Source organism: Gambusia affinis, linkage group LG02 (assembly GCF_019740435.1).
Source record: "Gambusia affinis linkage group LG02, SWU_Gaff_1.0, whole genome shotgun sequence".
In the NCBI taxonomy this organism is placed as follows: Eukaryota; Metazoa; Chordata; class Actinopteri; order Cyprinodontiformes; family Poeciliidae; genus Gambusia; species Gambusia affinis.
This window is the reverse complement of record NC_057869.1, coordinates 27,629,374-27,648,500: the sequence shown is the minus strand read 5'-3', so window position 1 is coordinate 27,648,500 and position 19,127 is coordinate 27,629,374. Positions and strand designations below refer to the sequence as shown.

Below are 19,127 nucleotides of genomic sequence, written 5' to 3'. Positions count from 1 at the left end.
GTCTCATCTTCTCAGTGAGCTTCCAACACTTTCCCCATATGCAATTTTCACTCCTCTGAAAGAACTGTGCAGAATAAAGACGGGTAGAGAGGGCAAGGTTGGCGCTTTGCGTCACTCCCGCAGCGGCGTGTCATTGTGATGTGGGAGGAAAAATTTACAGCACGACAGCGGCCTCGACCCCCTGGAACATCACTGACAGGCTCTGATTTTTCTCAGGTTGTAAATCAACATTTAGGACATCTTATCGTAGTCGGTTCCCTTTTTTGTCCGTAGTTTTTCCACTTCCTCTCATATTCAACACCTCATATTTACTTAAGGAATAGGAGCAAAGTTCTTTTTAAATCTTCTTATGAGGACATTTTCTTGTATTTTTTTTTCAGTCTTATTAACAGATGCTGGACATGTGCCCTTTGGAAACTTTTTTAACACGGACTCTTTGTGTATTCTGAAGATGTGCTGTAGGACTGACTGTGCTCTGTTTGCTTGCATTTCTCCAGAGGTGGAAGTCGACAAACCCGAGGACGCCGCGAGATGCATGGGGGAGGAAGAAAACGGCCCAGCAGAGGGACCGGACTCCTCGACGGTACGATGAGAATCTCCGCTCTCGCTTTGAGCCTTGTTGTAAATGTGGCTTTTATGATAAAGTGTGTCTTCATCATCAGGTAGCATTTGGCAGGAGGATTTTTTTTTTTTTTTTTTTTTAGAACAAGCAGAGTAAAGAGGCTGTGGAAGAATGAAAGCCATTTTTGACTATTATGAAAACACAGTTAATGCGTTTACATTTATTTTCAATCATTTTTAAAGTGTTCTTATATGTTGTGCAGGCCATGGTTGGAGTAACTGATTTTAATTTGTCTTACTTCTGTTGAGGATTTGTGGTTTATGCATCTGTAAATTTAAAGTTTCTGATTGAAGATCATCTGGTTTTCATAGCATCTTAGCTGAAATTTACAGTAAAATCAAACCATGCCTATTCACTTTACTTACAAACTGATTGCATCTTTTTTAATTCTGCTGCCAAATTCCACTAAAACCCATGCTGTGTTTTCAAATATGTCTCAAATATTTAACTGCAGCAGAGCAAAATGCAAACAAATCCCACTTTTTTTGAGTTTAGGAATATAAATAATGCGAAAAAGGTTAGCGGAAGTTGACTTGTGTGATGTTACTACAGATAATTAAGAGCAAAATGAGCAAAAAAAACTATGGCGATGAGATCTTATTGATTTTGGTGAAAAAAGTCCGGGCCTCTTTTTGTTTGTGTCGTTGTCAGGGTTGCTGCACAAGTGACAATTTCAGAAAGCATTAGAGTGGTTATTACAGTGTGCATATTTCCTGGTTGAATGTTGACAATGTTGTGATTTGAGAAAAGTCGGGGTTTCCAGCCTTTTTGGTCAGTGAATAACTCCACCAAATGTTTTTGAGGGACAGCAAGAACCCAGAGTGTTTCTTGTAGGTCGAGTGGCTCTCTGACTTTTATTAAATCCCCATATGGTGTTGAAGACCTGAATGACTGTCGGGACCACTTTAAGATGTGCTGCTCTGTCCCGTGAGGCTCGCCTGCTCTCCCCCTTCCTGTCTGCTCAGCCTCCAAACACATGGATGCAATCCTTAGCTAGACGAAGCTTTGCTCCCAAATGTTGCTGACTGACGGATTCCTCTGCAGCCATAGACTGGAGTGGCTCGGCTTATTCCTGGGCTGCGGTCTGGGTCAGCGGCTTGTTCTGAATGCCAGATGTTTGAGGAGGGACTGGGGGCTGGAAACAAGAGGAGCCTGCAGGGCGGCAGGGTCGTCAGCAGAGGGCGACGTAACCTCAGTGGCAGAAGCTTCTCCTCCTCGCTCTTTGATTTTCAGAATAAGCCTCAGAATTCAGTTTGATTTCTGGGCCGAATAATAAGCAGCAAATCCGAAGGCAGGTGGAATTAGACCTGAGATTAATGCAGGAATCAATAATCCCACACTGTGTGTTTTGACTTGTTTAGACAGCAGGACACTTTAGCTTTGCTCGATTCAACATGCCTAACATTCTTCCATCATTGCTGTGGGGCAAAAACCTTGCATCTCCCTTTTTAGTCATGTCAGTTTTCTCATGGAAATCAGCTTGTATTGATCACCATGCTCACCTGCTTGACCTTCGTTAATACATTTCCAATTAAAAATATCAAAAGAGCATGTATTTTTGACCAAACAGTATATACTTGCATTTCGAAGCCAGATGCTTCTTTTGTTTAATGCTACGCTGCTTAGCCACACTTTGATGCATAAAGTGTAAAGCTCTTGTTTAATCGGTCCTGACGGTGGTTTTATTACCAGCAGCCAGACTTGATGGATAAACATGAGATGGATTCTGATCAGCATTTTCAGTGTGGGTTTCTGTATAAAAGAGGGGTTAGTTGGTGTTAAACAAACTAAAAATATACCTAAGAGAGTTCCCCTAAAGCAGGAAACATTACAATCCGAAGAGTGAAAGCAAAACCTCCTTGACCCTGAGAGAAAAGAAATGTATTGAAGTATAAAAATATATGTCAAAGTGGTTTATTTTGAGATGGAAAAAGCCACCATTTTTTCATTAAAAGAGTTTTCAGGTGTTCATATTTGATTCTTATGGACCTCAGATGAAAGTTGTATGAAAAAGCCGGAGAATTCATTATCATTTTGTTTCAAGTAAACCATCCAAATCTGTTATGACCATTGGTAAGATTTATTCTGCAATTCATTGTTAAGTGTTTGGGAACACTTTTATTATAGTTGGATAATTTTGTATATTGTAATATTCCATGAGTGGTTCACATTCGTATATTCATAGTTTCACTGTTTTTGCAGATGAAGTGGAATAGATGCAGAATTTTAGTGTGTAATCAATTCAAGATCCTGTCAATGTTTAGTATAAATATTTAACTTTTCTTTTTAAAAAAACAAAAATTGCTCCTTGTTAAACATTTTTTCCAGATAAACACAAATTTGAACAATCAAATATTATCATATGCATTATATGTCTTAAACTGAGCTACGTGAACCTAAGCAAAACGTAAAAATAAAAACTTTTCAAGTGTATATATGATATATGTTATATAATTGCTAGGAGTACCGTTCTGTTTTAGACATTATGTGGAAGAAAAAATTAGTTTCATCATCATTTTTCAGTGTCAATTCACTTTTTTACATATCAGGAATTTACCCCACCAGGTTAATTCAAATCCAGTCACGCACAATGCAACAAAAAAATGTGACAATGCATATAAAAAATACTAATCAAAACATTAAGAATCTAAATTGTCTCCTGTGTTAAAAATACACTCAGAATGAAGCCAAGCTAGTAATTCTAATCGGTTCGTGTTGTGTTTTTCTTCTTTCTCCATTCCAAGATGAATACGATAAAAATGTGGGCACATTTCTTTTGAAGGAGAAAAACCTTTTGTGATGATGTTCAGTTCAAGCAAGGCTTCCCCTACTGGAGGAAATAACCTGTGATCAATCACTGCAGGTCACAGCCGAGCTGCCCCCTTATCCTGGCTGTTAAAGACAGAGCAGTGTAGGGATTTTAACACCGACACCCAGCAGTATAACAGTAGGGTGCGCTAGGTTACGCCATGGAGGAGCTTTATAGTTGATTATTTGATTTGATATGACCAACTGTTTAGTTGTAGTCCCATTTAACCTTTGGGAATTTTGATCCAGTAAAAGTGTCTATGTAGGGATCAGTTTAAACAGCATTGCCCCTCTTCTACCGGTTGCTAGGCACTGCCCACCATATTCTGCTGTTGGAAATATTTCCTGTTGAATCAATGGTACCAATAGGCTTCAAATACATATTAAGAACTAACTGTGACCCAGTGGGAAGAGTAGCCGTCTTGCAGTCTTAAAGTTGTGGCTTAATTTCCAGATTCCTCTGTCAACGTAGCTTTGGAGAAATTGATTTGCGTAACGGTGTATTATTGTTTGCACATTAGTGAGTGGGACTGGGCGAACATTTAATAAGATGGAAGATTTTAGCATCATCCAATTTAGTTGTGGCTCGCTTTTTGAAATTCTTTCAATTTTTTTGTTCAAAATTTAAAAACTAGGTACTAAATGCAAGGTGTCTGCACATCCTTAAAATATCTTGTATTCATTTATCTAAAACTAAGGATTTAAAATGTTTTGACCTTAAATACGCTAATAGCAGGTTTTAAATGTTGTCGTAGCAGCCCTATTTAATCTCAGGACTTATCTCTCAGGCAACAGTTTGAGTCGCACGCAGACATCTTCACTGCAGTCTGTGGATCGAGGTGGTTGAGGATATCACTATTTTACCCTTGCTAGCGAGCTGGCTAACTTTCTTGTGTCTATCATTGGTAAATTCAAATGCATTGGCGGTTGGTTGAACGATGTTCATATTTGCCGCTAGCTCCCTTCTGTTGCCAACCAAAGCAATACATATGAAGATATAAACATGGGATTTTCTTTTGCACATCAGTCTTGATGCAGGCCTTACATTTTATTCATAATGGTCTTTAAATTTAGTTGGTCTGCAGAAAGAAACCCTGAAATGAGAACTTCTTAAATAACATCTTGTTTTTTCGATTTCGAGGTAATTTTATTGATTTGGATTAATTCAAACATAAACAAAAGCCGATGGACTCACCAAAGAACATCAGGACGCAGAAGAGTAAGAAAGGATTTTCCCAGAAAAATAGCTTTCTACCCCCCCCCCCCCCATCTTTCAAATGCTACTGTAGCTGCCGCTCCTCCAGTAAATGCTATGAATTCTTCATCAATGAAGTCTGTCGGCTTCACGATGCCTTCAGGGTCAGCTTTCACTGCAGACACACCCTCTCAGACGGGTTTCTGTTTTCATCCCACGCTATTGGCCTCATGTTTTAAACAGTCTCTCTGGTGCTCATTAGGCGTTAGGATGGGTGAGGAATGTTGCCAAATCTTTGCTTGATAGCTAGAGATGTAAAACACTCGGACTCGTCTGCCGGGACGTCGTTCCAGAGGACGATCATTGTCTTCTGTTACATTGTTATTCTGCCATATAGGCAGAAGAAAGCTACAAGGAAAACCCCAACAACTTCCAACCTACGTTGTGCATGACAGGTCCAGACTAGAGGAAACATAAGCAAACATCCTGGTTTCATGGCATTGCAGAACAGAACAGCAATTACAGCTGTAATATATGTTCTTGTATATATTTACAATTGCAGGATGTAAAAAAAAAAAAAGAAAGAAAAAGCATTCTTTTTGGTAATAGGTAATGCATAGATGAATTTTGACCAATCCTCTGTCAGACACGACCTGCAAGAAACAACAGACCGTTTATAAAGAAGAAGAAAAAAAGGTTCAACACATGTAGAAGAAATAGATGGGCGGGGCTCCTGGGAACCATCTGTGTTTTCCACAGACAGCTGTTTTGGTTATAGCGGTTGCTAGAACACGTCACTGCTATCTATTGAGATCCTTATCTATGGCCAGTGAACAAGATTAAAAATAAAACAGTTTGACACTTACACAAAAAAACATAATTCCTCTCATTTAAAACTGTATCATAGATAATGCTTACAGTTGCAAAATTAATACACTGGCTGTTACAATTACTTTTATGTTGGCTAGACCATATCTTTTTTTTGTTGTCTTGATTTTTGTCATGCATGCCAACATAGATAAAAACATGCTGTAAATTTAGTAACAGCTTGTAATCAAACATTTTAAATCATTGTTACTCTGCAAACCAAAATATTTCTAATTGCTAGATTTTAGTCCTGAAAACATTTTGTTTTCCAGTTAGCTGACCTGTAGGGGAGATGAAATGGATTAGGCTGAAAAGCGTAAGTAAGCTTTCCATATCAGTCTATATCGGATCATTTTTTTAACAGATGTTTGTTTTGCATATTTGAAATACTCCCAAACTGTTGGCATGACCTTTCCTGTTTTATCCAGAGTTTTTTCTTCCCACAGTTGTTTATTTTTAATCAGTTCTGAATCACAATGGCAAAAACTGAAACATCTGCTGTGCAAGTTACACTATAGCATGTTGCTAGATGATCAAAAAGTGAGCGATTTAGTTGATAAGACCGAGCAGCAAATTCCTTCCCTCTGCCTACATCTCCCAGAATGCTGTTTTCTGGATTGGAGATTGTTGAAATAATTTTGATGTTTATTGTGATATATATTGTTAGTGATGCCTTGTCCAGCCCTTAAATGGATGTATGAAAAGTACACAAAAAAAAACAGTCGACTCTATTGGCAAGAATCATTAACAACAAAAACCAAACACATAATCCCTTTTCTTTTTGTGCTAATTGTATATACACATTTAAATTCATTTGAAATATTTGAGCTATTTGGGAAGCCAAATTAAGTTCTACATCTTTAAGATTTGACATATTTTTAGCTTCGCAAAAGGTTGTGTTGGTCTGGTAGGGGGCTCTTGTTGGCCTGGTAACTCGTCGGCACCTCATAATTGCGGAGGAAACGCAGAACATGGACGATTTAATCACGTCAACTAAGTCAATAATGGCCTTTTGTCATCTGTGATAGGGTAACAATGCAGCACTTCTGATGGCTGCTTCACATGATGAGAGAGAGGCATTCACAGCCTCACTAAGGCGAGCGAGAGCAAAGGCATGAGTCAGACAGAGTCTAGAGAAGTTGAGAGACGATAGAGGACGAGAAAAAGAAGGGAGGGAGGGGAAGAAAGCGAAGGAGGAGGGTGGGACCGGAGTTGGAGTTTGGTTGGAGGCTGCCTCTGTGGCAGCCAGAGGTGAGGCTTAGCAGACAGCTTCAGCCTCTCCTCAAAAGCGCTCCTCGTGGATTTTCTTTCTCCCCCACTGCAATCCATAAAAACCCCGTTCTGGATATTTGTAGGAAAATGTACGAACGACACAAGCGGAGGTACAGCCTCTGCGCCAAAGGAGAGCGCGCGGTGGACGTGGTTCTCATCAAGGTAGGCCACTTCCCTGCACTTTTCAAACAAAGTTGTTTTGGCGTTACAATACGGCCGGTGCCACAGTAATAACAGTCATTTTGGAGCAGAAGCTTTGAACGCGAAGCCGTTAAGAGCTGCAGACAGATAAAAAATGTAATGGCAAAAGTAGTAAAAGGCAGGGGGAGAAATTTGAAAGTGGGAACCAATTCGTAAAAGCGAACCATAAAAAAAAAATGGAGGCCAGAGATAAGTAATGTTCATCATTACTTTAAATGAAGTCAATTTAATAGCGCCTCGTGAAGTGAATTAGCAGCCCCAGTTCCTGAGACAGGTTGGTATCGCAGGCCTGGTAATGCTGACTCATAAAAGCTCTTCCAAAAAAAAAAATAACAAAACAGTTTTTTTTTTCTTAGACAAAGCATTACCAAAAGCATCATAAATTGCTGCAATGTGTTTTGACAAATCTGTGGGGGTCTGCCATGGGTGTTTCAAGGGTTTTCTGTTGTGTTGCACGCTGGTGCATGATTGCACGTTTGTTGATAGTGGCCCTTCAGACAGAGTGCTTATTATTCGGGGCGGAGTGTGGTTTCTGCATGGAAGCTTGTGCATATGCTTATGCTTTATGTGACACCATGGCGGATGCCTGCTCTCTGTCCATCTCTGTGGGGCGACTGTACATAAAACTTAATGAGGCTGAGGCTGTTAAAGGGTTGCACGGTCTTCCCGGGGTTATTTGGTCAGCACAGCGGGTACTTGTCTGACAAACTTTGCAGCTTATACAGAGTATAAACTTCTCTGAAAATGGCTGTCGTACTGTAATTATATCCTCTCGAGTACTGAACTGTAATGATTTTGTGTCAAATCAGTTGAAATGAGAGCTAAGTGGAGTTTTTCTGTTGTTTTTTTTTGTAAATGTGCTTTTGCACGGCTCCCAAAAGGGGAATGCTATTTAAAGCCCCAAATGGCACCTTTTCTTTTCTACACACAAAACTCTATAGCAAGTTGTTTTTTTGGGTTTTTTTGTCCACTGTGGAGTTTTGTTTGCCTTGATTGCTGATTCGGGTCTCCATAATTTCGACATTAATCACAATCCATTAATTTCTGCAGTGCTGAACCTGCTCCAAGCCAAATATGGAGCAGGTTGGTGACAAATAAAATCACACGTCGCGATTCGGTGATCCACACAAGATGTTTCAGAGGATCAAACACCACCTGATCGAGTCATAATAACGGCATTTACTCTTACTTAGGCTTGGAAAACCAATCTGTCATTTTTCAACAATGCTGCTCCCAACTGAAATCTAAACCAACATATTTTGCTCAAATTAAATATAAAAATGTAGTCACACCCTTCATCCCCAGTTGTTCTGCAAACATGCAAGAGAAAGGCCTGGGTTAACATATGTTCAATTGTTTTACTTTTTATCTCAAAACCAAGACGTTCACATTGGTTTCTAGCTAACCAAACCCTGCATTTACTCAAGATCTTGGGTTTAAAACATCAAGTTCCAGGGTAATGCTGCACACAGGCAGTCAGCTGCCTGAAAAGAAGCTCCTACATTTTCTGTCATATTAATAAGACTACTGTTGTGAAACTAAGCAAATGCCACTCCATGTTTTCAGTCTGTCAATTTACAGTTAACCTTTGCACTAATCGATGCTTTCCTTACTGGTGGGACCTTCACTCATTTAGTTATACCTCATGACCATTGGGGATTGAAATAAGTAGCCGGAGCAACAGATCAAAAGCCTGACCTTTCTGCTCATCTCTTCCTTCATTGACGATCAAGCCATGTTCATAACATTCCTGGCATAATGTCACCACAGCAGCTCAGAGTTGGGTCGAACTCTGGGCTTCTCTGGCGCTTGCGATACGTAAGGCACAGAGAAAACCAAATGAGAATGAAGAGTGTAAAGTTGTGTTAAACTTCTGATTATAACGTAAATAGAGTAGATAGTTTAACCTGTTGAGGATATAAAGAAAATGAGTAGGGTGCAGAAGTTGGACTGTAACAAGCCCAGCGCACTGCATGCACACATTTCCCTGCCCTCCTTTGCTTCTGCCAATCACACATTACTCCAGTGCGCTTTGATATGCGACACTAACGATGATTTGCACTTCACTCACCTAGGCCTGTCATGATTACAAATTTTGCTGAACAATAAATTGTTCCAGAAGTATTGCAATATTGTTGTTTTGAGACCTTTTTCAAGTAATACGATTGTAATGGCATTATAATACAAGATCATAATAATGCAAGATTATTGATCCCAAAGATCAATAAACTTTAAATTCTAATGAACATTTAACACTGGAACTGGAAGACATTTTAAATATCTAAAATAAAACAAAACAACAGAAGCAACAAATAAAAGGAATTGTAAAGACTGTGTAAACAAGATTGTCCTTCAAAAAAAGGGCTAGTTGAGACCAAAATTAAAAACTGAAGACTACAGTCATCCAGTTTTTGGTAGAAAGAGAAAAGAAACATGATAGTGTAAATGGAAATGAATGATTTTGCTTTATCATGCAATTAATTGATTTATTACTAATTGCGACTGGCCTAGACTCACCCTGCCATTACAGCAAGCCGCAAAATGGAAGACGTTAAACAAAAGCTAAAAAGTGAAGTTACTGCTTACTTAAATGGTGGTCTAACAAGAAAAGCAGGAAAATCTTAATTAAAATAACGTGACGTTTACTTCCTGCTCGGTCCTATAATAAAAGTAAATTTGTCAAGTCGGATCAAGCTCAAACATAATGTCTATGGCCTCTTCTCGGGATGGATTTTTTAGCTGCAGCCTCAACAATAATCTGTTTTTAAGATCTTGAGGGTGTCATCTGTGTTTTTCAGCATTGATGTTCTTTGATCAAGGAATGACTTTCATCACACATGCAAATACTTTTCTGTTGAATGCGAGTCATCCTGAGGTTCACATCTGGAAGAAGGTGGACTGCTCCTTGCATACTGGAGATTAATCTCTGTCACAAACAGGCAATTTCTGTACAAAGTTCACTTTAAAAACACAACTGGGCTTGTCTGCATTTGCCCGTAGCTACCGGTTGGGAAGTAGGGATGAGGGCACCTGAAGGAGAGTATCTGGGAAAGTTTCCCTGCTACATGTAACGCCTCACTTTGGTCTATTTCTTCCTTCCTGGACTTGTTCTAATGTCAGCCTCTCTCCACAAATCAAGGCTAGAATAGCAACAGTGTGTGTGACAGAGAGAGAGACAGACTGACAGAGGAGCAGGGAGGAAAAGAGAGTGAGCGATATGATGGTGTGGGAAAAGGCAGTGGCTGGCTAACGGTTTCCTCTGCCCTCGGATGGAAACAGGCATTTGGCCAAATGACTTCATTCCAACCAGCGTTTAACATCCCAGCGTCTCTCCTGGCCAGGAGTCACAGAACACATCATTACTCTACTTACCAAGTACAGTCACCGTGAATGAGCCTTTATGCTCGACTAACTAACTTAGCAGTACAGTACATCGATGTGTAAGTACTGCATGCGGTTCCACAGATAGATGGGGAAACGCCCAATAGGCTTGGGAAAGCTATTCAGTAAGTCTTTCTTTCCACTTTTGGGAACTTATTTTCTGTTTATTATTCAATGTTTTCAGGGAAAATGGCAATGCTGCATTGTTGATTACAGTTTGCTTTGAAATGTAGAAGAAAAAAAACGATATGGATGAAATATTTCTGGTCTTTACTGACTGTGCTGCGGTCAACTTGACAGATTTCAGAATTTCTAAGAATTTGCTCTGGAAAGTGTGCTTCTTCTGATGGTTTTCAAATTACTAAGTTGTTTTCATCCATCCAGTTGTCCATCCATCTATCCATCTATCCATCAGTCTGTCCTCTCATTCTATCTATCCGCCCTTTTCCTAAACCATTTGTCCATCCTTTTCCCAGTCCATTCATCCATTCATTCATTCATCCATCCATCCGTCACCCAACCCATCTATCCATCTTTCTAACAGTTCATCCGTCCGTCCCATCCTTCATTCAATCCATTCTGCCACATATGAATCCTTTTCAGTCCATCCATTCTCCCAATCCATGCATTCATACATGAAACCTTTTCTGTCTTTCCATCTATTCTCCTCGCAATCCATCCATCTTCCCTCCAAGTCCATCATCCTTCTTCCAATCTATTCAACCATTCTTTTCCTATCTATCCATCCATCCATTCATTCATCCATCCACTCTTCTCCCAATTCATCTATCTGTCCATACTCCCCCAAAATCCTTCCGCCTGTCTGTCTTTTTTAACCATTGGTCCATCCGTCTATACGTCCTTCTCCAAATCCGTCCTTTTTTCCATCCATCTCTCCTTCCCTCCTCCCTGCAGGTTCCATCTTTTAGCTTAAAAGAATTGACTAGGAACTCTGGGGATGTTCATCCAGGAAAGGATGCATTTTGTACCTTGGACAATGTGTAGAATATTTCATGTTGATCAGCCATAGCATTGTTGCCCAATGATGGATACGGTAACAAGGTCTGCCTTGTTACACGTTCATGTGGGTGTTATTTTGACACCTGACATCCATATAAACACTCTTCTGGACTAACCAAACATCTCACAGAGCAGCAGCTCCTCCTACTGTTGCATCGTCTGCCTGTCAGCAGGACACAAAAAACCTGCAGAGAAGAGGCTCAGAGAACCCAAAGAGTCAAGATGTTTCATTTCACTTCAACTTAGAGGATGGGGATTTTGATAGAGTAATGCTGATTATTGTTGTTTATGATTTCAGGGGGAAAATTTTTTGTCTGTGCAGAAAGTGCATTTCCCAGGCTCACCTGAGAATAACTGTATCCCGAGGCTGGCTGCTCGCCAGCGTCGCAGATCCAAGCGTGTCGCGTAAACACGCCTGGCTTGGGAACAGCCATGCTGTCTGCCATGGCATCCTTCAGTGCTGCACAACCTCTCTGGCTGCACGCCTGTTTGAAAACAAGGCAGCAGTCCAACTCCTGCATGCTATGCCATACACGCACATACACGCACGTACATTCACTTAGCAGTCTGTCTTTTATTTTTAAACCAGATGTGTTTTTACTGGGTGCATTTTAGATTCCCCCGACAATACAAATATGCACAAGACTCAGAGTACGGGCTGGCAGCCTGCAGTCGAGGTGATCGGCTCCATCGCTGACTGACTCGTTGTTTTGCAGGCCTCGCTGGCCGACGCCTCGAGACTCTACTGATCACAACGTCCTGAAAATAATCCAGCTTTATTTCCGCTTTTCTTCATCAGCTGGTCCATCCTTAAAAACGCTTAAAATCATTCATCAAATGTCTTAAATGCAGATTGAATGTAAAACATTTCAAACTCACGGGTCTTAAATTTTTTCTTGTGTATTTTATATTGTGATCATTCAATCACGCTTGAATAAGTATGTTCATGAAATAATTATTAAAAAATATGCCCTGCCTTCATTCTCCTACTATTCTTGTCGCCGTCTTCGTCTTTTCTGGCACTAGTAACATTTTATTACATTTCTATACAGCCAAAAAAACAATCCCCTCATCCTTGCGCAAAAACTTTTAATCAGAAGGGATGTTTTTTTAAAAATTGGCATGTTTACATTAAACAATATCGATCGAAGGTTTCTCTCAAAAATAATATCTTTCTTCAATAGTTTTATATAGATTTCCATATATAGATATAGATATATATAGATGTGCAGTTTTGTTTTGTACATTGTTGTGAAGCGGATCGTAAATTTCATACATAATGGTGTTAAAAAGGTTTTAAAGCCTTAATTTTGAGTTGGTGAAACCTGCAGAAACCCTGTTTGTGGTAGTTAGTGATGTTGAAGCTGTTTTATTCAAGACGTTAATGACGTGAAATCCGAGGGGTTTTATTAACTGCCTTCACAGCTGTATCCTTTAATAGTCGCCATACATTTTTATTCCATCAACTCAGCCAAAATAAAGAGGCATCAATTTTTGGTTTCTCCGTGGTCTGGTCAACTCACAGGTGTACATTTCATTCCCCATCACTCCAGGTCATTCAGCTCCAAAAATCTTCTAATTCTGTTTTTTCTGTAAACGTATTTTATTTCAGCTCCCATTCCTCATCTGAGTGTGTTTCTAACATTCCAGTGCCTCTTTCCCTGATGAGGTTAATCCACACCGGCCCCTTTGTAGCAAGCAGCAACGGGAACCTGCGGAATCTGTGCAGGCATTTACAGTACATCTCTCACGTTTGTGTGTGTGTACCGAAGCCCTCTGTGACCAGCTAATCTTTCCTCGTCAGCGTGTTTGTTCTCTCTCAGCTGGCCCTGTTTGATATCTGAACACAGCTGCGAGGGGAAGGAGGAGAAAAAAAAAAAATCTGCATCTAAGTGTGTGGGATTTGTTGTGTGCATGTGAGACTTGATGAAGGAGCCAAGGCAACACAAGCAAGCTTTTATCATGTGGCTCTGCTGAACAGGTTGCAGGTAGGAGTGTTTTATGTATGTGTGTGTGTGTGTGTGTGTGTGTGTGTGTGTGTGTGTGTGTGTGTGTGTGTGTGTGTGTGTGTGTGTGTGTGTGTGTGTGTGTTTGCAGGAAAGCTAAAGTGTAAAGGCTCTATCTCACTCCTCCCAGCCCTGGACAACAGAGCTCAGTGTTTCTCTGGGTCAGTGGGCTAGTCGATAGCGTGCGCTGGGAGAGCAGAGGGTTAGTTTCTCAAACCCCCACTGGAGTTGACCTTCGTGGTGGTGCCGAGTCTCTCATCCGGTCTTGGGTATTTATATGTTTTTTTTGTAATATCTGATGAAAATCCATGGGAAGTTCATGGCAAACATAAAAACTGTTAAACTTTAAAAAAAGGTAAGCCTCTACATCTATCCATGCGATCGCCAACTGTTTCTAAAAACTGCAGCTGTACAGAAATAAGCTCGGAAAGACGAATGGTGAAAATAAGTACATAGTTCACCAGGTACATAGTTAGTAATGGTTATTTTAGAAGTCGATTAATCTTTGGATCTGATGATTAATCAGGTAAAAAAACTAGCCCATTCTTCATTGACGATTTTTTGTTTCACTGCTTAAGCCTCCTTTATGCAATAATAGAAACCTGTTAAAAGATGCAAATATTTCAATTCTTTTTTTTCCAAGTGTCAAAAAAACCCTTGATTAATCAATCAATCAGAAATAAATGTGCTTCACTAGGCGCTCCCAGCCTGAGGCACTCTCAACTTAAATCCATCTTTGCCTCTTTGATTCTTGCTTTTCTGCATCAGAATTGTGCATGTTGACACACACACACACACACACACACACACCCACACACACACACACACATCCTAGCCCATCATCTACAGTCCAATGTTTAATTCATATATCATAAAACAGGAGATTCTCTTTCTGTAAAAGCTTCACCCTGGTCTTTAATATCTTTGTCCAGAGGTGAGATCTCTCAATGTCGTTAGCGTTGACTTGAAGGCTTTTCTTTACTGAGTCTATTTGCCAGGAACATATTAACCTTAAGTAAGACGTCAGTCTAAAATATGTTGCCTGTGCAAAAATATTTCTTCTACACTAACATAATCTCCTCATAGATATTCTGAACTTGAAATGTAGAAACCCTCCAACTTAATAGGAATATATCACAATCAATAAAAATATACTTTATTTCGTCCCAGAAGGAGTGGAAATTTATGAATAAATCTTCTCAGTGCCTCCAGACTATTCCATCTGTGGCTCGCATTTTTACACTTTATTTCTTTCTCTTTTTTTGCAGTTGCATTTTTTTCTATTTTTTCTACACTTTGTGCACAAGGACTCTTAGTGTATTAGTTCCACACTAAACATCGTTTTGTTTATTAATTATGAGAATAGAGTCATAATGTTAAAAGAATGCAGTCATAACATTAGCAGAATAAAGACTCAGTATTGTCGGTTCATTCTTTGACATGGACAAAGTCGTTTGCTCAGTCGTTTCAAAACCCTGCTACTCCCAATAATTTGATGCTTGAATTGAATGCCGTTGCATTTAAAGGTTAAGTATTTTCTTATTTGTGTGACTGATAACTTCTACTGTATACCTTTTTATAATATTTTTGTGTTGGCGTTCTCAGAAAATTACCACTTAATTGTCCTAATATCACGACTTTATTTTGGTAATACTATGACTTTATTCTCACATAATTATGACTTTATTCTTGTACAATTACGACTTTAACCTTGCTTTATTATGACATATTATGACTTTGTTCTCGTTTTATGGCAACTTTGTTCTCATATTATTATCCTCATATTGACTTAATTCTCTTATTATTGCAACTTTTTTCTTGTAATATTTCAACTTTATTGTCGTCTGATTAAATTCTTGCAACATTGACCTTTTTTCATTTTATTACAACTATTCTGATATTATTCTGACCTTATTCTCATATCATTTGACCTTTATTTTGTAATGCGACTTTTGTATCACAATTTTATTCCCGTATTATAATTCTTGCATTATTTTCACTTTGTTCTTATATTATAACTACATCTCGCATTATTCCAACTTTTTTCTCTGATCATTTCAACTTTATCATTGTCCGACAATGTTCTTGCAATATTATGACTTTATTCTTGTAATTAATAAAATAAAGCATCTTAATACTCTGTCACAGACTCTGGACACCTGACTGTGTCAAAAATATAACAGGCAAACAGCAGGCAGTTACGTCAAGTGAATAGATTCAGAGAGCTGAACAGGAAGAGGGTCTCCAAATTCATCTCTTCTTCTGGCCTCATAAAATCTTGGACTGGCTCTGAGTAAACGCTCCAGAGTCCATTAAAGTGTCTGGCGTGCCAACAGTCTGTGAGTGAAATTCGATCCGACTCGTGTTGGGCCAACACCTTTTATTTTCCCAGATGAAAACAGAATGTGGCCTTCAGATCATAAAGCTGTTTATTCCCAACTCAAGGCTCCGATTTTGTACGGGCAAGTTTAAAAGCTAACGCTAGAGCTTGCTGATCTGAGCCAGACTTAGCGTGAGCTTACCGGGGGTGGAAGCTAAATGGAGCGAATTAAGGAGGGGAGGAAGCGAGCTAAAGAAAGACTGGAACAGAGCAAAGAGAAACACAGTAATGAAGACAAAAAAATAAACGCATCTCTGTTCGCAGATATCAGATTAACAGGCTGTGCTTTTGTTGTGTAGTCGTGAGCTCAACAACCAGTGGCAAAGTGGGTTAAAATGAAAAAAAAAAAAGAAGTTATTTGGAGATATTTATAGTAGGAAGCAGCTCAAAGTATGAGCAGTTTGATTTCTCTTTCAAGGACGGCCTTCATTAAAAGTTAGGAAGTTTCTCTGAGGCTAGCTAGCATTTGAGTTAGCTGTGGTGACCTGCTGTCTCTCTTTCTCTCTGCAACATTCACACTCACCACCACAGCTGTTGTGTAGACATTAATCCCACAAAGGAAGCAGAGCAACAGGGTTGTGACCACACATCTCAAACAGGCCGCTTGTGCGTATCTGAGGGGCGGCGTGTTTTGAGGGGAGAAAAAAGTTGGATCTTTTTCAAGTAACTTCCTCTGTGGGCCAGACGAAGAACCCCGGCCCCCCCGAGAGGATCCACAGAGTCCCACAAAGTCCCACGAACATTCGAATCGTTTACGTTTGCCAAACGCAACTGCTGCAGATTAGCAGCAGCAGCAGCAGCAGCAGCGCTCCCTTTAACAGACAATGTCGCTCTGCATCATTATTTCTTTGTGGGTGACGGTCACATGGTGATGAGGCTGATTCAGTGTCTTCCTGTTTCTGCAGATCCACCGAGACAGAGAGGCGTCGTTCCACCAGACTTGCAACCCTCAGCACTCAGGTAAGAGCTTCAGGAAGCTCCAGTTTCCTCCATCGCTTTAGAAAGATGGCCTACTGTTTTATGATTGTTGATATTTTTTAAATGCTCTTGTTTTGTTGTGAAGTTTTAGATATTTCTATAAGCTTGCTGCTCTGTTTGACGTGTGGGTGTGTTCAGCTAGATGCTCATCCTTTCGAAATTGAGCCAATCGATGTCCAACTTGACCTCTTTTCAGTCTGCTATCACTTAGAGAAAGCAAAGGCACAGTTTTTAGCGAGCATAGGTTTCCTTGAACATAACTTGATAAAAAAACAGATAAGGCCCAGTCAGTATGGCCATTTGTTTGCATCTCAGAAGAGGAAATGAAGGCAGACAAATAAGAACATGGATGTTTAAAAACACTAAGCTGAGACTTTTTCACATGCTGGTGGTTTTTGGGTGTTCAGATCAAAGCGACAACCTTTGAATTGGGTAAACATCAAAAGTTTTCTTGGGTCTTCTTTCCATGCAAGCGGTATCCAGCTCAGGAGATAAAATGATTTAGAATACTGTATTCGCAGTAAGGAGATGAGATTTTAGCTACATTTCTTAGAAACCAACACTCTTAGTTTGTTTCTATAATATTTCAGAAATCACAAACTGTGTTTTAAAGAATCTGGATTTGGTGTATAATAACCCAAACCATGTTTGACAAGACTATGTAGTTAATTCTAAGGTGGTTATGATGTAATAAAAACATCAGAAATGTGTTTTTGCAAATAATTTTATTATTTTTTATTTTGTATTTTTTTTGCAAAAAATCTATTAGTATTTTAGACTTTGAACTATAGATGATCAAAGGCAGCCCAAATTCATAAAAATAAATCTTTAGTTTTGCATCAAATGTCACTTTACCAACAATACCTGATAATTATTTTTGGTGCAAATTGTTTTGTTTCTGCACTCTGTTTCTCTGTATTTAGTTTTTCCACAAAGTAAACTAAATGCTGCAACATTAGCGGGACATAAAATATTAATATAATATAGTCAGTCAGAGTGGTTGGCACTTTACCAAGTATTGTTATCCAGACTTGAGCTGAAGTTTTTACGTTATTTAACACAACTTGAGAACTACTTCCCTTTTACCTTCAAAATAAGAGAATTAAACATGGATACATGGTGTGAAACTTAAAGCACTCGCCATCATATCTACATAGAATACTTTTTTACTCTCGGCTCACCAGGCAAAGTCACATGCTAACAGCAGTTAGCGCTTTGTGAGACGACCTTCAATTTTAATGTGGCATGTTAATATAATTGCTTGCGTAGCGTTTTGTCATTTAAAAGTGCATTTTCTTAATAGTGCATAGATTTAACTTTACATTTTCTTTCCTTTCCAACCACTGTTTTCACTGAAAACATTGTAATGTGCTGCTGAGCTTTTCCTGCTTTCTTTTTGGTATGTTACTGCAACGAGCATGAGAAGAATGGAATGCATTATTTAGCTGGCTCCACGGGGGTGATGGTGTTGGGATTATTTATGCACGCTCTTGAAGAGAGCTGAATTTCATTAGACTTGGAGAAAGTTGAAGATGAAGCAGGACTGTGGGAAGAGATGTGATGTAAACCCAGTAGAAGTCGAGGCAATAGTTGAAGTAACAGCAAGTGGCTCATGGGGAACATGTCTCCACGGTGACTCGACTTCTTATGCCTTACAGTCAGCGCTAGTTTAGGCCGACACTTCCCATTTCTCATGGCTGTGTTTCTTCACTCGCTTGGTGTTTTCTTTTAAAAAGACTGCGTCAAACTCTCAGCTAGATCCGACTGTGAACAGGCCAGAATCGTTCTCACGGTATGATAACCCACAGCAGAAATAGCATTAAAAATGTATGCTATAATCTACAATTTCATCTGATAGTTTTTATTTTAAATTATAATAGAAAATATAAGGTCTGCTGTTAGAATAATCTGCACCACGTGTCTATTTTCAATGGTAATACACCGTAATATCAAAACTTGGAAGAAATCTATAGTAATTTTCAGCTAATTGACCTGCAGTGTGCATCAACAGGTGGGGGAGGGGGCTGTCCAATGCTTCACTTTGCTGCAGAAAACAACAATCATTCCAGCATTTCCTCTGGCCTCTCATTAAAGGGACTTTAGATTGTTGGAGATTAATAGTGAAAAATCTTAGAGGTTTTAAAACTGTACCTTTTTAAAACCTTGATGTAACTTGATACTAATTTGTTTATTTATATTGTTCATATAACATTTGCTACTGAAATAGGAAAGCTGGCATTATGGTTTACGTCATCAAATGTACATCAGAACAACCTTTGTTTTGTGGAAATTAAAGTTCTTTGAACAAACAAGACTGAATTATCAATCTATAAGCAAAACACAGAGCAGGCAATCAGCCAGTATAAAATATGATTGGTTTTATAGTTTGACAAAAAA

General features: G+C 39.2%; 1 protein-coding gene across 10 annotated transcripts in view; it reads left to right on the top strand.

The window, feature by feature from the left end:
• Positions 1 to 19,127, top strand: part of LOC122820862 (A-kinase anchor protein 13) — a 135,266-nt gene that overhangs the window by 54,825 nt on the left and 61,314 nt on the right. For all 10 annotated transcript variants that reach the window (XM_044098588.1, XM_044098518.1, XM_044098526.1 and 7 more), the window contains 2 exons: positions 498 to 583; positions 16,658 to 16,712. In XM_044098588.1, the coding sequence (XP_043954523.1) occupies positions 498 to 583; positions 16,658 to 16,712 (141 nt within the window). The remainder of the gene's footprint in view (positions 1 to 497; positions 584 to 16,657; positions 16,713 to 19,127) is intronic.